The sequence below is a fragment of the Rhinoderma darwinii genome, chromosome 5 (assembly GCF_050947455.1).
Source record: "Rhinoderma darwinii isolate aRhiDar2 chromosome 5, aRhiDar2.hap1, whole genome shotgun sequence".
Lineage (NCBI taxonomy): Eukaryota > Metazoa > Chordata > Amphibia > Anura > Rhinodermatidae > Rhinoderma > Rhinoderma darwinii.
In genome coordinates this window covers 234,544,583-234,562,486 of record NC_134691.1, presented here as the reverse complement: position 1 = coordinate 234,562,486, position 17,904 = coordinate 234,544,583, and the positions used below count along the sequence as shown (strand labels likewise).

At 42.2% G+C, this 17,904-nt stretch overlaps 1 protein-coding gene across 1 annotated transcript in view; it reads right to left on the bottom strand.

Moving 5' to 3' along the window:
• Positions 1 to 17,904, bottom strand: part of COBL (cordon-bleu WH2 repeat protein) — a 395,136-nt gene that overhangs the window by 80,166 nt on the left and 297,066 nt on the right. The window contains exon 10 of the mRNA XM_075826990.1: positions 4,415 to 4,682. Coding sequence (XP_075683105.1) covers positions 4,415 to 4,682 — 268 coding nt within the window. The remainder of the gene's footprint in view (positions 1 to 4,414; positions 4,683 to 17,904) is intronic.

The window sequence follows — 17,904 nt, the reverse complement described above, 5'->3', positions numbered from 1 at the left end:
AAGCCCCAGTGTACATTATATGTCTACAGGGATGTAAGCAAGTACAGAGTTCCAGGGACTGCAGACCACCAGCAGAGCTTAGACGCAAAAGCAAGTCATTTTTGTCGAGAAGGAGTGTAGCACTGGATCGGAGACAGGTGAGTAAAACCTATACATACCTTTTACACACACATACACTAGTAGCCTCTAATTGTTCCATAACTAGCTCCCATGGTTGCAGAATTAGACGGTACAGTCCTGGTAGTCTGCCTTCCGGAAATAGCAATGTCACCACACGGTGGTACTTAACTTCCCAATAGCTGAACAGCCACCTAACCAATAAGTCTGGTTGCTAATCCACTGCAAAATACAGGCTAAGGATTTAACATTGGGCCCGTCATCTGTATGGGGTCAGCTGCCAGGCTCCATAGAAAGTGCTATGGCTGCTAGCCATGTAGTTCTGTTACTGAATAAAATATATTTCTCTGTGAAAACAGGCTTTAGTAGCAGTATTGTTTGGGTAATACTATTGTGCAAGCACTACTGCATCGACATTACAGTATAGATAAAACTATAATGTGGATATTTCTTCATTAGCATCATTACACATTTTGGTCATAACTTGGCCAAAAATGCTCGTTTTTTAAAAATAAAAACGTTACTGTAATCTACATTGCAGCGCCTATCTGTTGCAATAGCAGATAGGGGTTGCACAATCTGGTGACAGAGCCTCTTTAAAGAGGCTCTGTCACCAGTTTACAAATTCCCTATCTCCTACCTACTCTAATAGGTGCTTTGATGTACACCGCTTTCCAAATTATTATGCAAATGTTATTTTTCGCTGATTTTCCTAAATAGTCGATGCAAATGACAGTTAGTATAATCTTCAAGCCATCAACCGTTGGAGTATAATGCAAATTTTATTGAACAAATCTCCTAATGATAACAGATTTTCTTTTAGAAGTAAAAAACTCAAAATGCACTGTTTCAAATTATTATGCACAACAGAGATCAAAACATTTTAAAGGTTGTAAAGAGAACTAAAATGGTAATTTGTTGAATTTGCAGCATCAGGAGGTCATATTTACAGGAATCAAAAGCTCTTTCAATAAAAAAAAACTTAGCAGGCCAATTTCCGATGGATTCAGTCAATTTGATCATTTACAAATATGGGTCATATTAATAATACTTTTTTGTTCATTTTGTAAAAAAAATAAAAAATAAAATCCAAGATCACAGAAAAGCGATATAGAGCAATTAGTGGATAAACTTGTGAAATCCATAAGGACTTAAGAAAAATTTAAATAAAATGCCAATGATGTGTACTGTGCTTGCGCGCTAAATAATTTTCTTATTTACATTATCCCATATTCGCAAAAACCTGTAACTCTAAAATAGATTCCTATTTTTTAGATTTTGAGAAGCAAAACAGTCTCTTGCCTAGTTGGATTTGTGGTAAATTAGGGGTGACACTGAGCAAATTTGACTCTAGTTGTGCTTATTTTAAATGTTATTCTGGGTTCAGAAGAAAAAATTACAATTTTAGTATGGACTCAGACTACTGATAAGGTCTAGGCATCATAATGTTCTTAACACAAAAAGGCCATACTTACAAAATGGGCAGGTAAAAACCCATTCCCTGCAGGATGCAGACAGGTCAAGAATGCTTCCTTCCTTTTACCTGCCCATTATGTAAGTATGGCCTTTTTGTGTTTTTAACTATTTTATGTCCCACCTGTTTGTTCGTGTATCCATAATGTTCTGGCTGGTGAAGCCCCAGTAGAAAAATGGTTGAGAAGCCCCAGTGTACATTATATGTCTACAGGGATGTAAGCAAGTACAGAGTTCCAGGGACTGCAGACCACCAGCAGAGCTTAGACGCAAAAGCAAGTCATTTTTGTCGAGAAGGAGTGTAGCACTGGATCGGAGACAGGTGAGTAAAACCTATACATACCTTTTACACACACATACACTAGTAGCCTCTAATTGTTCCATAACTAGCTCCCATGGTTGCAGAATTAGACGGTACAGTCCTGGTAGTCTGCCTTCCGGAAATAGCAATGTCACCACACGGTGGTACTTAACTTCCCAATAGCTGAACAGCCACCTAACCAATAAGTCTGGTTGCTAATCCACTGCAAAATACAGGCTAAGGATTTAACATTGGGCCCGTCATCTGTATGGGGTCAGCTGCCAGGCTCCATAGAAAGTGCTATGGCTGCTAGCCATGTAGTTCTGTTACTGAATAAAATATATTTCTCTGTGAAAACAGGCTTTAGTAGCAGTATTGTTTGGGTAATACTATTGTGCAAGCACTACTGCATCGACATTACAGTATAGATAAAACTATAATGTGGATATTTCTTCATTAGCATCATTACACATTTTGTTCTAGGCACAATTGGCACTATAAGGCTGAGTTCACACGACCTATTTTCAGACGTAAACGAGGCGTATTATGCCTCGTTTTACGTCTGAAAATAGGGCTGCAATACGTCGGCAAACATCTGCCCATTCATTTGAATGGGTTTGCCGACGTATTGTGCAGACGACCTGTCATTTACGCGTCGTCGTTTGACAGCTGTCAAACGACGACGCGTAAATGCACTGCCTCGGCAAAGAAGTGCAGGGCACTTCTTTGCCACGTAATTTGAGCCGTTCTTCATTGAACTCAATGAAGCACAGCTCAAGATTTACGAGCGTCTCAGACGCCTCGTAAATTACGAGGAGGAGCATTTACGTGTGAAAAGAGGCAGCTGTTAACAGTCTGTCTTTTCACACGTAAATGCCTCTCATCGTGTGCACATACCCTTACGACTGACACTATTGCATTACTGTGAGGATAATCTCCTATGGCATCCTTATTTGTCTCGTAAATGAAAGCTGAATGCTATTTTGCATTTAATTTTTCTGTTGATCATAGTAAATGGAAAAGAATGAGAAAAGCTTCATTTGAAATAATGTTTTGCAAGGATGACTGCAATAAAGTAATCCTGAGTGATTTTCACTTAGTAATAGAGTAGTTGTGTCCTTCTATGACTTTTAAAGAAAAATGTGAACATATGTAGGAGTGGTAGCCTTGAACAGAATTAAAAAAATACTTTAGCCTTTGGCCAGATATGGCCAGTTCCATGACTTGATTACCTTTTCTTTACCAATCATTAGTCTCTCCTAGCAGATCATTAATGTTTTATCAGAGCCATTTTAAAAAAAAATAATAAAAAAAAAAATAAAAGATAGCAATAAAACTAAACAGCAAACTTATGAATAGCTTGCACAGAATCAGCAGATTTATGGAGCTGCATGTCAAGATCATGAGCATGGTGTACAGGTTATGCAGATATGATATTCTTTTCCTTGATGCAGTTTGCATTTACAATTATGGTACTGACTGCCAGAAACTGGAGGGATGTGTGTTCCAGACAGACCTCGCTAGGACAAGGAGACTATGTACAGCACAGCGTACAACTTAATGTGTTATTCTGTTAGGAGAATATCTGGTCAGAGAACAACTGATCAGTTAGTTGTGCTATGCAAACTACGTCACGATTATGTTATTGTCTGAGAGGAATAGAACATTGAAGTATATTATAAACTTTTCGTGGCATGTCACTTCCTTATGAAATACTCTTCTTAAGATTGACTCAAATACTGTCATTCCACATGGAGTTTCTAAGTAATTTTAAAGTATATCAAGTGCCACAAAATAGTTTTCTAAATGGAAAAAACAGAAATATACTGTAAATGGACACTGTGTACTAGACCAACTGTACAAATTGACATTTCCAAAGTGGTGCCTTAAGCAAAGAAAAAAATATTTTTTTTCAAAAATAATAAAAAGTTTTATGGCTTGTCCACACGTAGCGGATTTGATGCGGAAAATTTCTGCAGCACTTATGCATTAACTAGCAGACAAACCGCTGCGGAACATCTGCACCATTTAGTGTGGTTTTTTTTACAGCAGAATTAGACGCAAACTTTCATTTCTACTGCGGAAAATAATGCTGATTTTTTTGGTGCGTTATTTCAAGGGCTGTATGATGGTGATATTTCTTCTTCCTGTGATGTCATTTCCACCCCCTATAAGAAATCCTGCAGCGTTTCCGCATCAAATTACGCAGTACATTGTAGTTTGCTGTGGAATTGTTGTACCTGTTGTTGTCTATGGAAAAAACGCAGTAAATCAGTCTGCTTTCCGCAGCAATAAGTAACATGGTGCGGAAATAAAATTTTGCACTGCAGGTGAATTTCTGAACAGATTTTTTTTTTTTGCAGCGTGTGGATGACATTTGTTAAATCACAACCACTTTTCTGCTACTGTATTACACTGCGTATTTTCTGTCCAGAATTACGGACGGAAAATACGCAGCAATTCAGTTACGTGTGAACAAGCCCTTATATTACCGTCAGACCTTAAAATCGACTTGATACACACCTTGTATTTAGGCTCCATGAGTCCTCACTGTTAAAGGATTCAGCTCTGCTAGGATGCACATTGTCTGTAGATGACTTGCATTCATCCACTTGATTTTGAGATTTATCTCTTTTTTTGCTGTTAAAACTTTGCAGATCTAGAGAGGTGTTGTCTGATGGAGAGATCACAATGCCCGAATCTTCTGTGTAACTATTTACAGATCCAGCATCATCAGTTGTCAAAACTTCCTCCAATGAAACACTGTTGCATCGAATTAAGCGTTTTTCACCTGCATGTTGATTTAATTATAAGAAAACGTTACTCAAGTTTATTAACACCACATCGGCAAAAGAAATAAAATAGCATTTGAAAAATATTGGAAATGGAATATATGCCAAACATAAATAGTAGAATTATGTGTAGAAATGTGTAACATTCTTAAAACTTAAAGGTAACCACATAAAGTATAAGAAAACACATTTTTAATATTAGGGAATTCTGAGTTAATAGATGGGGACTCCCCTTCCCCAGTCAGAAATCTAATCTATAAACCAGATAGAAGAGAGTCTACGAAAGCGTATCTAGCTATGGAGAATCAGGAAAGTCTGTTTATTACATGCAGTTTGCTGATGTAAAGGGTAACTAAACTTTAAAAAAACTTCTGGTGATATGTCAGTTGTTATGATCGGTGGGGGTCTGAGTACTGAAACCCCAATGATGGCTAAAATGAAGCAGAAGAAGCTGACCACGAACTCCTCCCATCCTGTTGATGCCCTTCTCTCTAGAGATGTCTGCACATGCGGCCGTTCTGTTCCACAGTGACCACTAGGGTGCACACGCAAGCTCAGTCCAGCCTTAAGGAGCCAGAGCGCACACATGTGTGAGATTGAGCTGATTGCTCCCAGATCACCCTGGATTATAAGAAGGGTTCTGCCCCTGCCTGCATTGCCTGAGTGTTGTTGTCGTTACCTACGTTTGTCTCTGCAAATGGTCCCCTAAGTGTCTCCAGTTCCCAGTGTTCCCCGTTCCTGTAACCTGTATCCCGCGTTATCCTGGTCCAAGTGCCCTATTCAGTTGGAGTCGTGGTGCGCTGAGTACCTCGCCTGTCCTGCTTCACCACTCCTGGTGCCTGCCTGCTGCCTAGTCCCATCCGAGCCTGTCTTGTTACTGTCTGAAGCTACCACAGGTATGCCTATACGAACTATAGACTTTGACCAGTGTCCTGTTGGCCAGCTGCCATACCGTTAAGGCGGTACAGCCCAGTGGGTCCACGCACCCTTCGTGACACCGAGCAATTGGTGTACAGGCTCAATAGAAAATCTATGAGCCCGTACACCAACTATTTGGCTTTCCAAGAACAGCAAATCAGAAACAAAGCAGCTCAGCGCTCAACCTGAGCGCTTATACCGCATCGTTTTAGCCATCGGTAGGGGTCTCAGACCCCCATCGATCAAACCCTCTGACGTCACTATGACGTGTCAGAAGTTTTTTGAAAGTTTAGTTACCCTTTAAATCGGAGATGTGCAATGCTTCATTTGCCCTGCAGTTGCGCTGTAGGGGAATTAAGCACTTTAAATTTAGGTTACAAATTATGATCTTATGAAGTGCTCACAATTTGAAATATAACCTGGTCTGTTGCACAAAAATATGATACTAATACAAAAGTGTGGAATAGAATATAATGTATGCACACAACTAGAAATTATAATTCATGAATGAACTGTTATGATACACAAAAAATAACAACAATCTGGTAGTAACATCTACCATACGGAGTATCCATCCTTGTTGCCACTTGATAATAAACATATGATGACATTAATTATTGGAGTTGACTACACTATTGTTTAAAACGGAAACCTAGCAGAATGGAGGCAAACTGTCACCAACTGAAAGAAAAAAAATACCATTGAAATCAATGGTAAAGCAACGAAAGCGATAGTTTCCGTTTGGCTTTTCGTTTATCTATTCCTCTGACGGAAAGGTTGAATGGAACAGATTAACGGAAATACATTGCTGATGTAAATGGGCCCTAAGACAGTATCCTTGACACCAAGGTATTGTATTTGTTTAAAATAATATAAACTGTAAAGGATCTGCCAGACACAGCTTCTGTGTCGACGCCCGTGGGTAATCAGTTTGCACCTGCTCCTATGTCTGTGAGACTGACTCCATCTTCCCGCCACTTATCTAAACTGGCACCTCAAGGCAGGGTCATTCCACCGAGAAGCTACACACCACTTCCTAAAGTCAGAACAATACTCCTCAACAGGTATCTTACCCTGACGTAAGGTCACCAGCTGGACAAGACTGCCTTTGCCGAGAGTCAGTCTCACAGACATAGGAGCAGGTGCAGACTGATTACCCACGGGCATTGACACAGAAGCTGTGTCTGGCAGATCCTTTACATAAACACTTTTTCAAATGCACAGTATAGCTGTGTTAACCAGAACACAATGATCTGGAATCTTCAATAATTTGGCATTGAACAAAGGTAATTCTAATGCAGTATTTCCAGGAAACTACCAAATGGCTTGACACTAATCATTCCCTCTGCGATCCAGTGTATAGTAAGCTGGGAACATCCAACTAAAACTATGCTAAATATTATCCAAGCCCCTTTCTGTTCTGTCTTTAGGGCTTGAGGGACCTCAATTGATATGTGACATTCCCCCCTGTTAAAAAACTGATGCATGGTTCAACTGGTAGCTCACCATTTATTATAATACAGAACCTTTATTGTTCCAAGCATCCCACATAGCACGTTATTAATCCAGTAAAATTTACACTACATAGAAAATCTACATATAACATTTTCAGAACATGTCAGATACATTTTTATACTGATGTACCAGATTTCCACTGTTAAATGTAACACAGTAGTCGTACATGTTAATACAACTAATTGTAAGCAAAGTGTGAAGTACAAAGTTTATCACGCTAATAACACATTTCTAATACACAAATATTTACACAATGATCTGGTTGACGTCCTCTTTGAATACACCTATCACTGAATGATTTGTGGAATAGAAAATAAAAAAGAACTTTTAATAAGCATGCATTAAAATAATAGTGGCACTCAGTGTTTAAAATTGTGACTGATATTCAATCACAGACAGCTAGATGTCCTCACCTATCCTTAAACCCCAAACCATAGGATATATGGTAGGAGGACTGATCCTAGGGTACAGTCTGGTGAAAATTGGCTACATTTATGAAAATCTTGGACAGGAACAAATGTCGTGATTTTGGAATTGATGAAGCTGATCTTCCCAATCTATGTCTGCTAGAGAATATATGGCAGACTGGACAGAGTGAAATACGGACAGGTCCATTTACTAATTTGAGCCGAAAGAGTACAAAATAATACATCAATAATTTTGAGAAAATGGTGGTGTTGGGTCTGTCAGAGATGACAGGTGGTGACCCTAGATATAGTAATCTGAGTAAGACCAATTTTGAGTCTTGTACTCAGATGCTACAGCTAGAGCTGGATGAGATCCTTAACCATGCCTTTTAAGAAAATCTGATCAGAAAAATGGAAAGAGACACATTCTATTGTTTGCCTAAAGTACACAAAGGATACAGTCCTTTAAGGGGACGACCTATTGTCTCCGGCATCGGTAACATGTCCAATGGGATCAGCCCTTCTGTTGATACTGTGTAGAGACCCTTTATCGTGGCGCTGCCCTCGTACGTCAGAGATACCAAGGATGTATTGAAACGCATTGAGGATTTGCAACTCAATCCTGGTACTCTGTGTCGATGTAGAGGCGCTATATAACTCCATTCCTCATTTCAAGGGGTGCGGAGATGTTCGGGATTTTCTTGGGACAAGAGCAGTACACCTATAGTGACATATTGAATTTGTTTTGAGTCTTCTGGACTTCATCCTACTGAGGAATTTTTTCCTATTTGAGGGGAGCTTCTACCACCAGCTCAGGGGCATGGCAATGGGAAGCCCAGCGGCCCCCACCTATGCCAACATGCTCCTGTGCTGGTGGGAAGAGCGAGTTGTGTTCACTGAGGAGATGGAGAATTGGACGTCGTCGGTGGCACTCTGGTTGAGATAAATCAACGACGTCCTTATTTTATGGACGGGTATGAAGGAGCAATTTTTGGGGTCTCGCAACTCTAAATGTCAATGATTCAGATTCACGGTGGAAATTGATGATCATGAGATTTCTTTCTTAGATCTGTCTATCTTCCAGTGTGTTCAGAAAATCCACAGCCACTATGAGTCTGTTTTCTTGGGGAAGTCATCACCCAGGTTCCCTCAAACTAGGCATTCCTAAGAGGCAATTTCTTCGAGTCCAGATAAACTGCTCCTCTTTATCCGACTTTAATGTTAAGGCTGATGATTTGGAGAGCAGGTTTTTGAGGCGGGGGTCCCCAAAGGATATTCTTAGTGGTGCACGCGATCATGCATTGACTTCAAACAATACAGAATTACTGGTCCCACGTCTACGTGATAGTAATGATGGTATCCTTCAGATGATAGGTACCTGTCTGTGAATCTAAACATGTAATGGATGTGTTAAAATCATATTGGGGATATTGAGATTGGACCCAGATGTGAGTAAAGTGGTGACATCGAGACCAATGGTGATACATACCTTAGAGGCCATAATTTAAGGGATCGCCTCAAATCTGGCCCCCAAGAGTAGTAATACTATGTGGTTGGGTCGTACCAAAATCCAGCGTACCAATCGTTGTGGGTCTTGTAAGGCCCGTCAATATATTCTTACAGGGAAAACTTTAAGAATGTCACCACGAGATAAGAATACTCGAAATTGGACTTTGTTAATTGTAAGACATCGGGGGTAGTGTATTTGGTCACTTGCACCTGCCCCCTCAACTACGTGGGTAAGACAATTCGCCAATTTAGACGATCTATCCTAGACCACATATGGAACATCCTGAGGGAAGAAGATTGTACCTTATGTTTGTATGTTTGGCAATATCATTGAGGATATCCTAGTTGCCTCAAATTCCAAAGCATGGAGAAAATTTGTCTATCCCCGAGAGGTGGCAACCTGGACAATTATTTGTTGCGTAAGGAAGCCCAGTGGACTTTTAGGCTGTAATGCATAAAACCACAGGGACTTAATGACTCAATTTCTTATGCTCTATTTATAGTGTAGGGAGGTATACCGTTCTGCACTGTTGTACCTTGTCCTGTTCTCCCTTTGCATTTTCCTCCTCCCCCCCCTCCTGCTTCCCATCTACTACTGGAAGAGTGGGGGTCTTGATGATAGTGAAATGGTGCTAGTTTCCTATATTTAGTATCCACTTTTTTAACTTGGTTGAACTTGACGGACATGTGTCGTTTTTCAACCGTACTAACTATGTAACTATGTAACTTATTATGTATATTTTTGGACTGTCCACATTGGTCTGCTGGAAATGCCACCCTGGCTAATGACCGTCAGGGGCCCGGTCATAAATTTGAAAAAATGGGGGCCCGTGCTCCACTGCTGGAATTCATTTGCTCACAGGCACTTATGATTTCACATTGGTGAAAGGAACAAGTCCCATCATGGAGACGGGGCCCATTCTTTGCATCAAATTAAAATCATAAGGGCCCGCTATTCACATAGTGCCCACCCCCTCCTCCTCCACGGCGGCGTGACATGGTGTGTGGAGGGGACAAGGAGGGGAGACGTCATGAAGACACCGGGAGGTTTGAATGCAGTGGAGGCGTCAAGAAGCAGCAGTAGAAGAAGACCTCTGACACAGTGAGTACAGTACGTGATGTCTGTGTCAGTATGTAATGTCTGTCAGGCTGCTCTGAGTACAGGATACAAAGCAGCTGTATCTCAGCTGTATCTCATAAAGTAAAAATAATTTTTAATAAAAAGTATTTACAAAGTAGCACCAAACATACTGGTAAAACAACAAAAAACACATTCAAATGTTTACATAGCCTTCAAACCTGTGGTGGGTAGTGACAGGGCCGGCCTTAGAATAGATGTCACCCCGTGGGAAATTATCTTCCGGCGTCCTACCCTCATCATAAAAAAAATGCCCCATAAAAAAAGTATAATGCCCCTATAGTTCCCCCTATACAGTATAATAAAAATATATTAAAACCCTTTCAAGGACACAGTATTTTGTCCTCTAATTGTGCCCACACAGTATTATGCCCCCTAAGTGCAACACACAGTATATTGCCCACTGTAGTGCCCCTACACAGTATAATGTACACTTAGTGGCCCCAACACAGTATAATGCCCCCTCCCCTTCCTGTCACACACAGCCCCCCCATTGTAGATACTGCCCCCCTGTAGATTGTGTCATACAGCCTTCCTTTCGATAGTGCCATATCCCCCCACCTAATCCTTGTAGACAGTCCCATACATCCCCCACCTCCCCCTTGCAGACAGTGCCATAATTCTCCCCCTCCCCCTTATAGACAGTGCCATACATCTCCCACCTCCCCCTTGTAGACAGTTGCATACATCCCCCCACCTCCCCCTTGTAGACTGTGACATACATCCCCCACCTCCCCCTTGTAGACAGTGCCATACAGCCCCACACCTCCCCCTTGTAGACAGTGCCTTACAGCCCCCCCACCTCCCCCTTGTAGATCGTGCCATACAGCCTCCCACCTCCCCTTGTAGACAGTGCCCCCCAAACAACAAAAAAAGTTGTACTCACCTAGGCCCCGTTCCCACGATGAACTGAGCTTCTCCATGATGGGATCCTTGCGTAGGCCGATGTGAACCTGTAGCCTAGTACAGAGTTTCCCAACATTTTCGGACTCAAGGCACCACTGGAAAAATAGAATTTCCTCAGCGCCCCCTACCAAAAATTATTTCGAGAAAGACAGAAAACGGGTTAAAAACAAGCACTACACTCGTAGGGTATGTTCACACAGCGCTTTTTGTAAGGTCAAAAAAAATCTGCCTCAAAATTCCTTCAGGAATTGACAGCGTTGCTTGAACTTTTTCTTTTGCGTTTTTTTAAGCCGTTGAAGCTAATGCAAAAGACGCTGGCAAAAAAGCTCCAAACGGGCGCCGAAGGTATTTTCTGCCTCCTATTAATTTAAATTGGAGCTCAGAGGTGGAAACCACTTGAAGACTATCAGCCCCCCAGTCACAGTAAAATGACCATCACCCCGCCACTCACGGTAAAATAACCATCAGCCCCCCACTCACAGTAAAATGACCATCAGCCCGTCACTCACAGATTCTCCCTGTAGATAGTGCCACACAGCCCCCCTGTAGGTAGTGCCACGCAGCCCCCTGTAGGCAGTGCCACACAGCCCCCTGGAAGGTAGTGCCACACAGCCCCCTGGTAGGTAGTGCCACACTGCCCCATGGTAGGTAGTGCCACACAGCCCCCTTGCAGGTCGTGCCACAAAGTCACAGCCCCCTTGTAGATTCCCCTTCAGGAGTTGCCCCGGCCACACAGGGATTTCTCTCCTTCAGGGAGCTACAGTGGCGCTAATAGATTGCAGAGCAGGGAGATAACTCCCTGCTCTGCTATAGTATGCCGCTGGCAATGGGAGGGCCCGTTCCGATGGGCGGCACGGGCGCGCTCATGCCCGGTTTCGCCACCCATGCCACTTTCTGTTCTCCCAGAAATCCCCTCCTCCTTCCCCCACTGAGCCCTGGAACTTAGTCTCTCCACCTTGCCCCCTGATACCCACCAGATGTCTCTGCCCTGCCCCTCCAAAGAGACCCTACTAGTTTGCTTTTCACCGCTGCCTTACCTCCCACCCCTTTACTTTGTGCCTGCCCCAATAATTAGGGGGGCCCCAGACTCCTTGGCTGTATGGGGCCCAGAAATTTCTGATGGCGGCCCTGGTGGATACCATACCTTTGTAGTTGCACCCACCACTGCCATGAATTGTGACTGATTATACGTCATGCTGTATAGCCTGTAACATCATTCCTGTTTGTTTTTTGCTCTCTGTGTCTAGCATTTCAGCGTATTTGCTGCTATAGCAACGAGTATACGCTCGTGGTCGCTTTGTCTCAAACAGCCACATGTATGTCGGGCCTATCAGAGACCTGATGATGTAGGCTTTGGAGGTGTGAAGGGGCCGCGACTTAGTCTTTAGATAGTCGGCGATCAGGCCGCCATGCACGGCTTAACATCGAGTAGCTGGGGTCCACCATCAGGGCTCCAGCTCAGCAGTTTTAACGGCTTTTCCATCTTGCAGTCAAACAGCAGTTTTAACTGCTCTAATGTTCTATCAGTGCATTTAAAGAGGCTCTGTCACCAGATTTTGCAACCCCTATCTGCTATTGCAGCAGATCGGCGCTGCAATGTAGATAAGAGTAACGTTTTTATTTTTAAAAAACAAGCATTTTTGGCCAAGTTATGACCATTTTTGTATTTATGCAAATGAGGCTTGCAAAAGTCCAACTGAGCGTGTTTAAAGTAAAAGTCCAACTGGGCGTGTATTATGTGTGTTACATCTGGGCATTTTTACTTCTTTTACTAGCTGGGCGTTCTGACGAGAAGTATCATCCACTTCTCTTCAGAACACCCAGCTTCTGGCAGTGCACAGACACACAGCGTGTTCTCGAGAGATCACGCTGTGACGTCACTCACTTCCTGCCCCAGGTCCTGCATCGTGTCGGACGAGCGAGGACACATCGGCACCAGAGGCTACAGTTGATTCTGCAGCAGCATCAGCGTTTGCAGGTAAGTCGATGTAGCTACTTACCTGCAAACGCTGATGCTGCTGCTGAATCAACTGTAGCCTCTGGTGCCGATGTGGCCGACACGATGCAGGACCTGGGGCAGGAAGTGAGTGACGACACAGCGTGATCTCTCGAGAACACGCTGTGTGTCTGCACTGCCAGAAGCTGGGCGTTCTGAAGAGAAGTGGATGATACTTCTCTTCTCAACGCCCAGCTAGTAAAAGAAGTAAACGCCCAGATGTAACACACATAATACACGCCCAGTTGTACTTTTACTGTAAACACGCCCAGTTGTACTTTTGCAAGCCTCATTTGCATAAATACAAAAATGGTCATAACTTGGCCAAAAATGCTCGTTTTTTAAAAATAAAAACGTTACTGTAATCTACATTGCAGCGCCTCAGAGCCTCTTTAAATCTCCTGATCCCTCTCGCTTACAGGGACGGGGAAATGCATTGAGAATTAATGCTTAGGCAGTTGTAACATTTTGAGCATAATTCAGACAGCCGACAGCAGGGACACAGTATACCTTCCGGTGCATTAGCCAACTTAGTGGTAGGGTCTAAAAAGCACCCTCTCAGGGCTGAATTGTCACCAGACTGTACCCTAGAGATCAGTACTCCTATCATATATCATACGGTTTGGGGTTTAAGGATAGGTGAGGACATCTAGCTGGGTGCTACTATTATTTTAACTCATACTTATTAAAAGTTATTTTTTATTTTCTATTCCACAAATCATTCTGTGATAGGTGTATTATAAAGTAGATACTATCAACAAATCTTCAGTGATAGACCACTTTGAATACAGCTGTACAAGCATAATGATAGTCTAACCATATTACTCTATTTCATTCATTTTCCTAACCCTATTTACTACCTAGTTCAAAATTAGTTATAGGGCTAGATGTACACATATGAAGTATGTGTACATATGGGTCATACAACACTGCCGTATTAAATTAATGCTGACGAATCATAACATATTAGAAACTACATATATATTACATGTGCACAACTAATCTCCAATGTTTTGCATATTTTAGTATATATTTACTGTTTCCTTATCATTCTAAAGGAAAATCAAATAGAAAATATCTGTAAAAATGCAAGGCTCATTTTATTCTTAAACAGAGATTTATATTGTACAAGATACTCTTATTAGTTTGTTGCATTTATTCAATTATATGAAATTAAACTTATTTAAAAGACCACAGTTTTAGGCCTCTTACACACAGCCATATTACGGATCAATAGTAGACAGACAGATCCATAATACGGTCCCCATAGTCTATGGGTCCTTACTTGTTTTATACAGAGGTTATTCTTCACAGATTTCTATGAAATCTATAAGAAACAAATTGTGGCATGTTCGCATGCCATATCATAAATATTGCTTCCAGCAGGAGTGCCTAGACGTTTTTAATAGAGAACACTTTGTGCTGAGGTACAGGGTCTGTCTATGCACACTGTTTTTTTTGCGTACATGAGCTTGAACATATTTACAGAAATCTGTGTTAGGCTCTGCCCATATCTGCGTCGGAGGCTCCGTCAGGAGCCTCCATCGCAGATTTGGCAGAGTTTTCTGGGGTTTACCGGAGACAATAGCGCAACATGCTGTGCTATTGTGTCTAGTAAAATCACGAACACTCTGACGGAAAGCCGACAGAACCCATTAAAGTCAATGGGTTCCGTCGGCAACCGGCACCTTTGGTTCCGTTATTTCCTTGTTCTGTTCTTCTGGCGGAGTAGAACAACGGAACTGCATAACAGTGTGTAATAAAGTTTACAATTTTTCACCTAATTTTGTAATAGAAAAAACCCCAAAGTGGAACGCTCATCCACTGTTATTCTAGCTAACTAACAACAAATATCAGCAGACAATTTAACACAACATCTGTATATTGACTGTGCAGATATTTTCTTTTCTTATCCCTTTAAAACACTGTGAAACATGTGGTTACAATGCACAAACTATGAAAAGGCAATGTTATAATTTATGTAAATAACATGATAAGCTTTAGATGTAGTCTAAAAATTGCCAGAAAGTCAGAAACTTCAGCTTCAACTTCAGGTTACGCAATGCTATTTGGCAGCAAATTATTTTGCTGACAGCAAAATCAATGAAATTTATTGAGTTACAAATCACTCCTCCAGCTGTAAAGGCTGACAGGCATGGATATTAATGACTGAGAACATTAAGCAATTTACATTGTGATTCTGGTTGTAAAAAGAGGTTATTACATAGGGGTCATTTCAGATCCTTTGTGAGCCACTGTGCCAAGCGAGAATAGTGTGCAGTGACATTTATAAGTTCACATAAATGAAAGGCTTGAGTTTGTGAAACATATTATGTTAGCATCACCAAAGGGGTTGTTCGAGATGAGCAAAAAGATCAGCTTTATTTCTGAAACAGCGCCACTTGTGTCCATGGGTTGTGTATGGTAATACAGCTCAGCCCCAAGCAGCTAATATTTTGAGTGGTGTTATCTATAAATAATTCAATATCATGCTGGCATAGACTTTTTTTTTTAGAGTGGCAGCACTCCATGGTCCAGAAACGTGGCTTCAATAAAGTTCACTTTAATCTATACAAATCCAATGACCGAGGAAATTCAAATCGACAGAACTGGTGGGTTAAAGTCTTCTGAATAGCGTAAGCTTCACTTAGTGATAGCGGCAGAACAAGCTCTTCTGGTGCCCAAGGCAGGGGTTTCAGAATGCAACCCCCAATGCCTTCGCTCACGCTCTATCAGCTCTCTATAAGGAATGTGCCAATTCTTTACAATGGTGCTCTTTCACACAGATGACAGGTGCTTTTCCCAAACCAATAAGCACTTCCATTTAGTGCCGGGGAAGCGCACATTGGCTCCTGGTACCAACAGCATTATCAGCCACTCAGACACAGTGTCCCATTGGCTGTACAAAGAAATTTAAAGGCAGGGCATTTTTTCTCTCTAATCCCAGAAATTGTGCTCCACCCTAGTTATGGCTGTTTGCACTTTTCCCCTGTTCGGTGCCCGTAATTAGTTCTTTGTTGTCTGCAGGAGGCCACAGGGCTGCCCACATAAGCTCGTATTGATACGACTGCCCCTCTGCCTGACCTCTGGAGGAGACTTGTTCAGTATTGGGCCTTATGCACACTACTGTATTACAGCTCAGCACAAGTTTTGAGAAATCTATTGGACCCTAATGTACTTCTGTATGCCTCTGATTTCGTATTTGTATCCAAAAGAAAAAAAAATTTGCTATTAGTTGCTGTATTACTTAGATACAGTATTCTTCATAAAAGAACATTGCTCCAAGGCAGGGACTTTGCGTGCCTCCATACAGACAGAGCAATGTGCATGAGGCCTTAGGGGATGTAGCAACCTACCAAAGTTTGCACATTCCACTATTAGGGTATGTGCACACGATAACGACCATTACGTCTGAAATTACGGAGCTGTTTTCAGGAGAAGACAGCTCCTGCATTTCAGACGTAATTGCTCGTACTCGCGTTTTGCGAGGCGTCAATTACGGGCTTAATTTTGAGCTGTTCTTCATTGAATTCAATGAAAAACGGCTCAAATTACGTCCCAAGAAGTGTCCTGAACTTCTTTGACGAGGCAGTCATTTTACGCGCCGTCTTTTGACAGCGACGCGTAAAATGACAGGTCGTCCGCACAGTACGTCGGCAAACCCATTGAAATGAATGGGCAGATGTTTGCCGACGTATTTGAGCCGTGTTTTCAGGCGTAATTCGAGGCGTAAAACGCCTCGTTTACGTCTGAAAATAGGTAGTGTGAACCCAGCCTTAGACTATACAGAGCAAATTGCAGATAACATTTGGCAGCAAAAATGTGACAGCAACTATTTCTGTAGTAAAAATGATTGTCCATTCAAATCCTTTTGAGTAGAGGACCAAGAGCTTAAGAGAACTGTAGCTATATGCATGTTATCTTTTTCCCTGTTTACACACATGTAAAAAATTATATTATATTAACATTTACACAAACTCGATGTAGCATTTAATGGTGATATAATATGCAAAATATAACAGGGCATTCTGCGTATTTGTCCAATATAAAAGTCTTTACGGAGTATTCACACAGTGTGGCTTTGTCTTGTTTTATGTCGCGTGGTCGAAAAACCATACTGAAAAACGCATGCGTTTTTACCGGGGTTTCACAGTTCTCAAGGAAATTGCGGCAAACCGTGGTAAAGACCATGGCCGGTCTTAGGTACGTGCGACCAGTGCTGTCACATAGGGCGCCGCCTGCCGCACTGTAAGGGGGGCGCCACCGGGAGTACATGCCCCGCACCATGGCCCCTACTTGGGACGCCAGCTGGTCAGGTGCCACTCACTTACTGCACCGACCTCATACTGGCTGCCTCGCGTCCCGGCCACCGCTCACCCTGTCCTGCATCCTGAATGACGAGACAGGCGTGACAACATCATTCAGGACACAAGACAGGGAGGAGACACTGCGCTTCCTGTGCATTTCCAGGGCTGGTGGAGACACCGAGGGAACGTTTTCTACAGGGCGGCTCCAGCTCCAGCAGGAAGCGTTTGCCGGAAGCCCAGCAGGTAAGTCACTGACTGGACTTTGAATGTGGGAACTGATGGGGTTCTAAAAAGGGCAATAATGGCAAATGGACAGAGGATTCAGTGTCACCTTGGTGCCCATTTGCCACTTATTGCCCCTTTAGTGTCCTTCTATTCAGCTATGTACACCTTTGAAATTGTATTTCTTTTTTTTCTATAAAAATCAGTGTGTTTGGTGCAACTTTGTAATTACATTTAAGGCTTTATTTACATCTGCGTAAGGGCTCCGTTCAGGCGTTCCATCTGAGCTTTCCGTCAGAACGG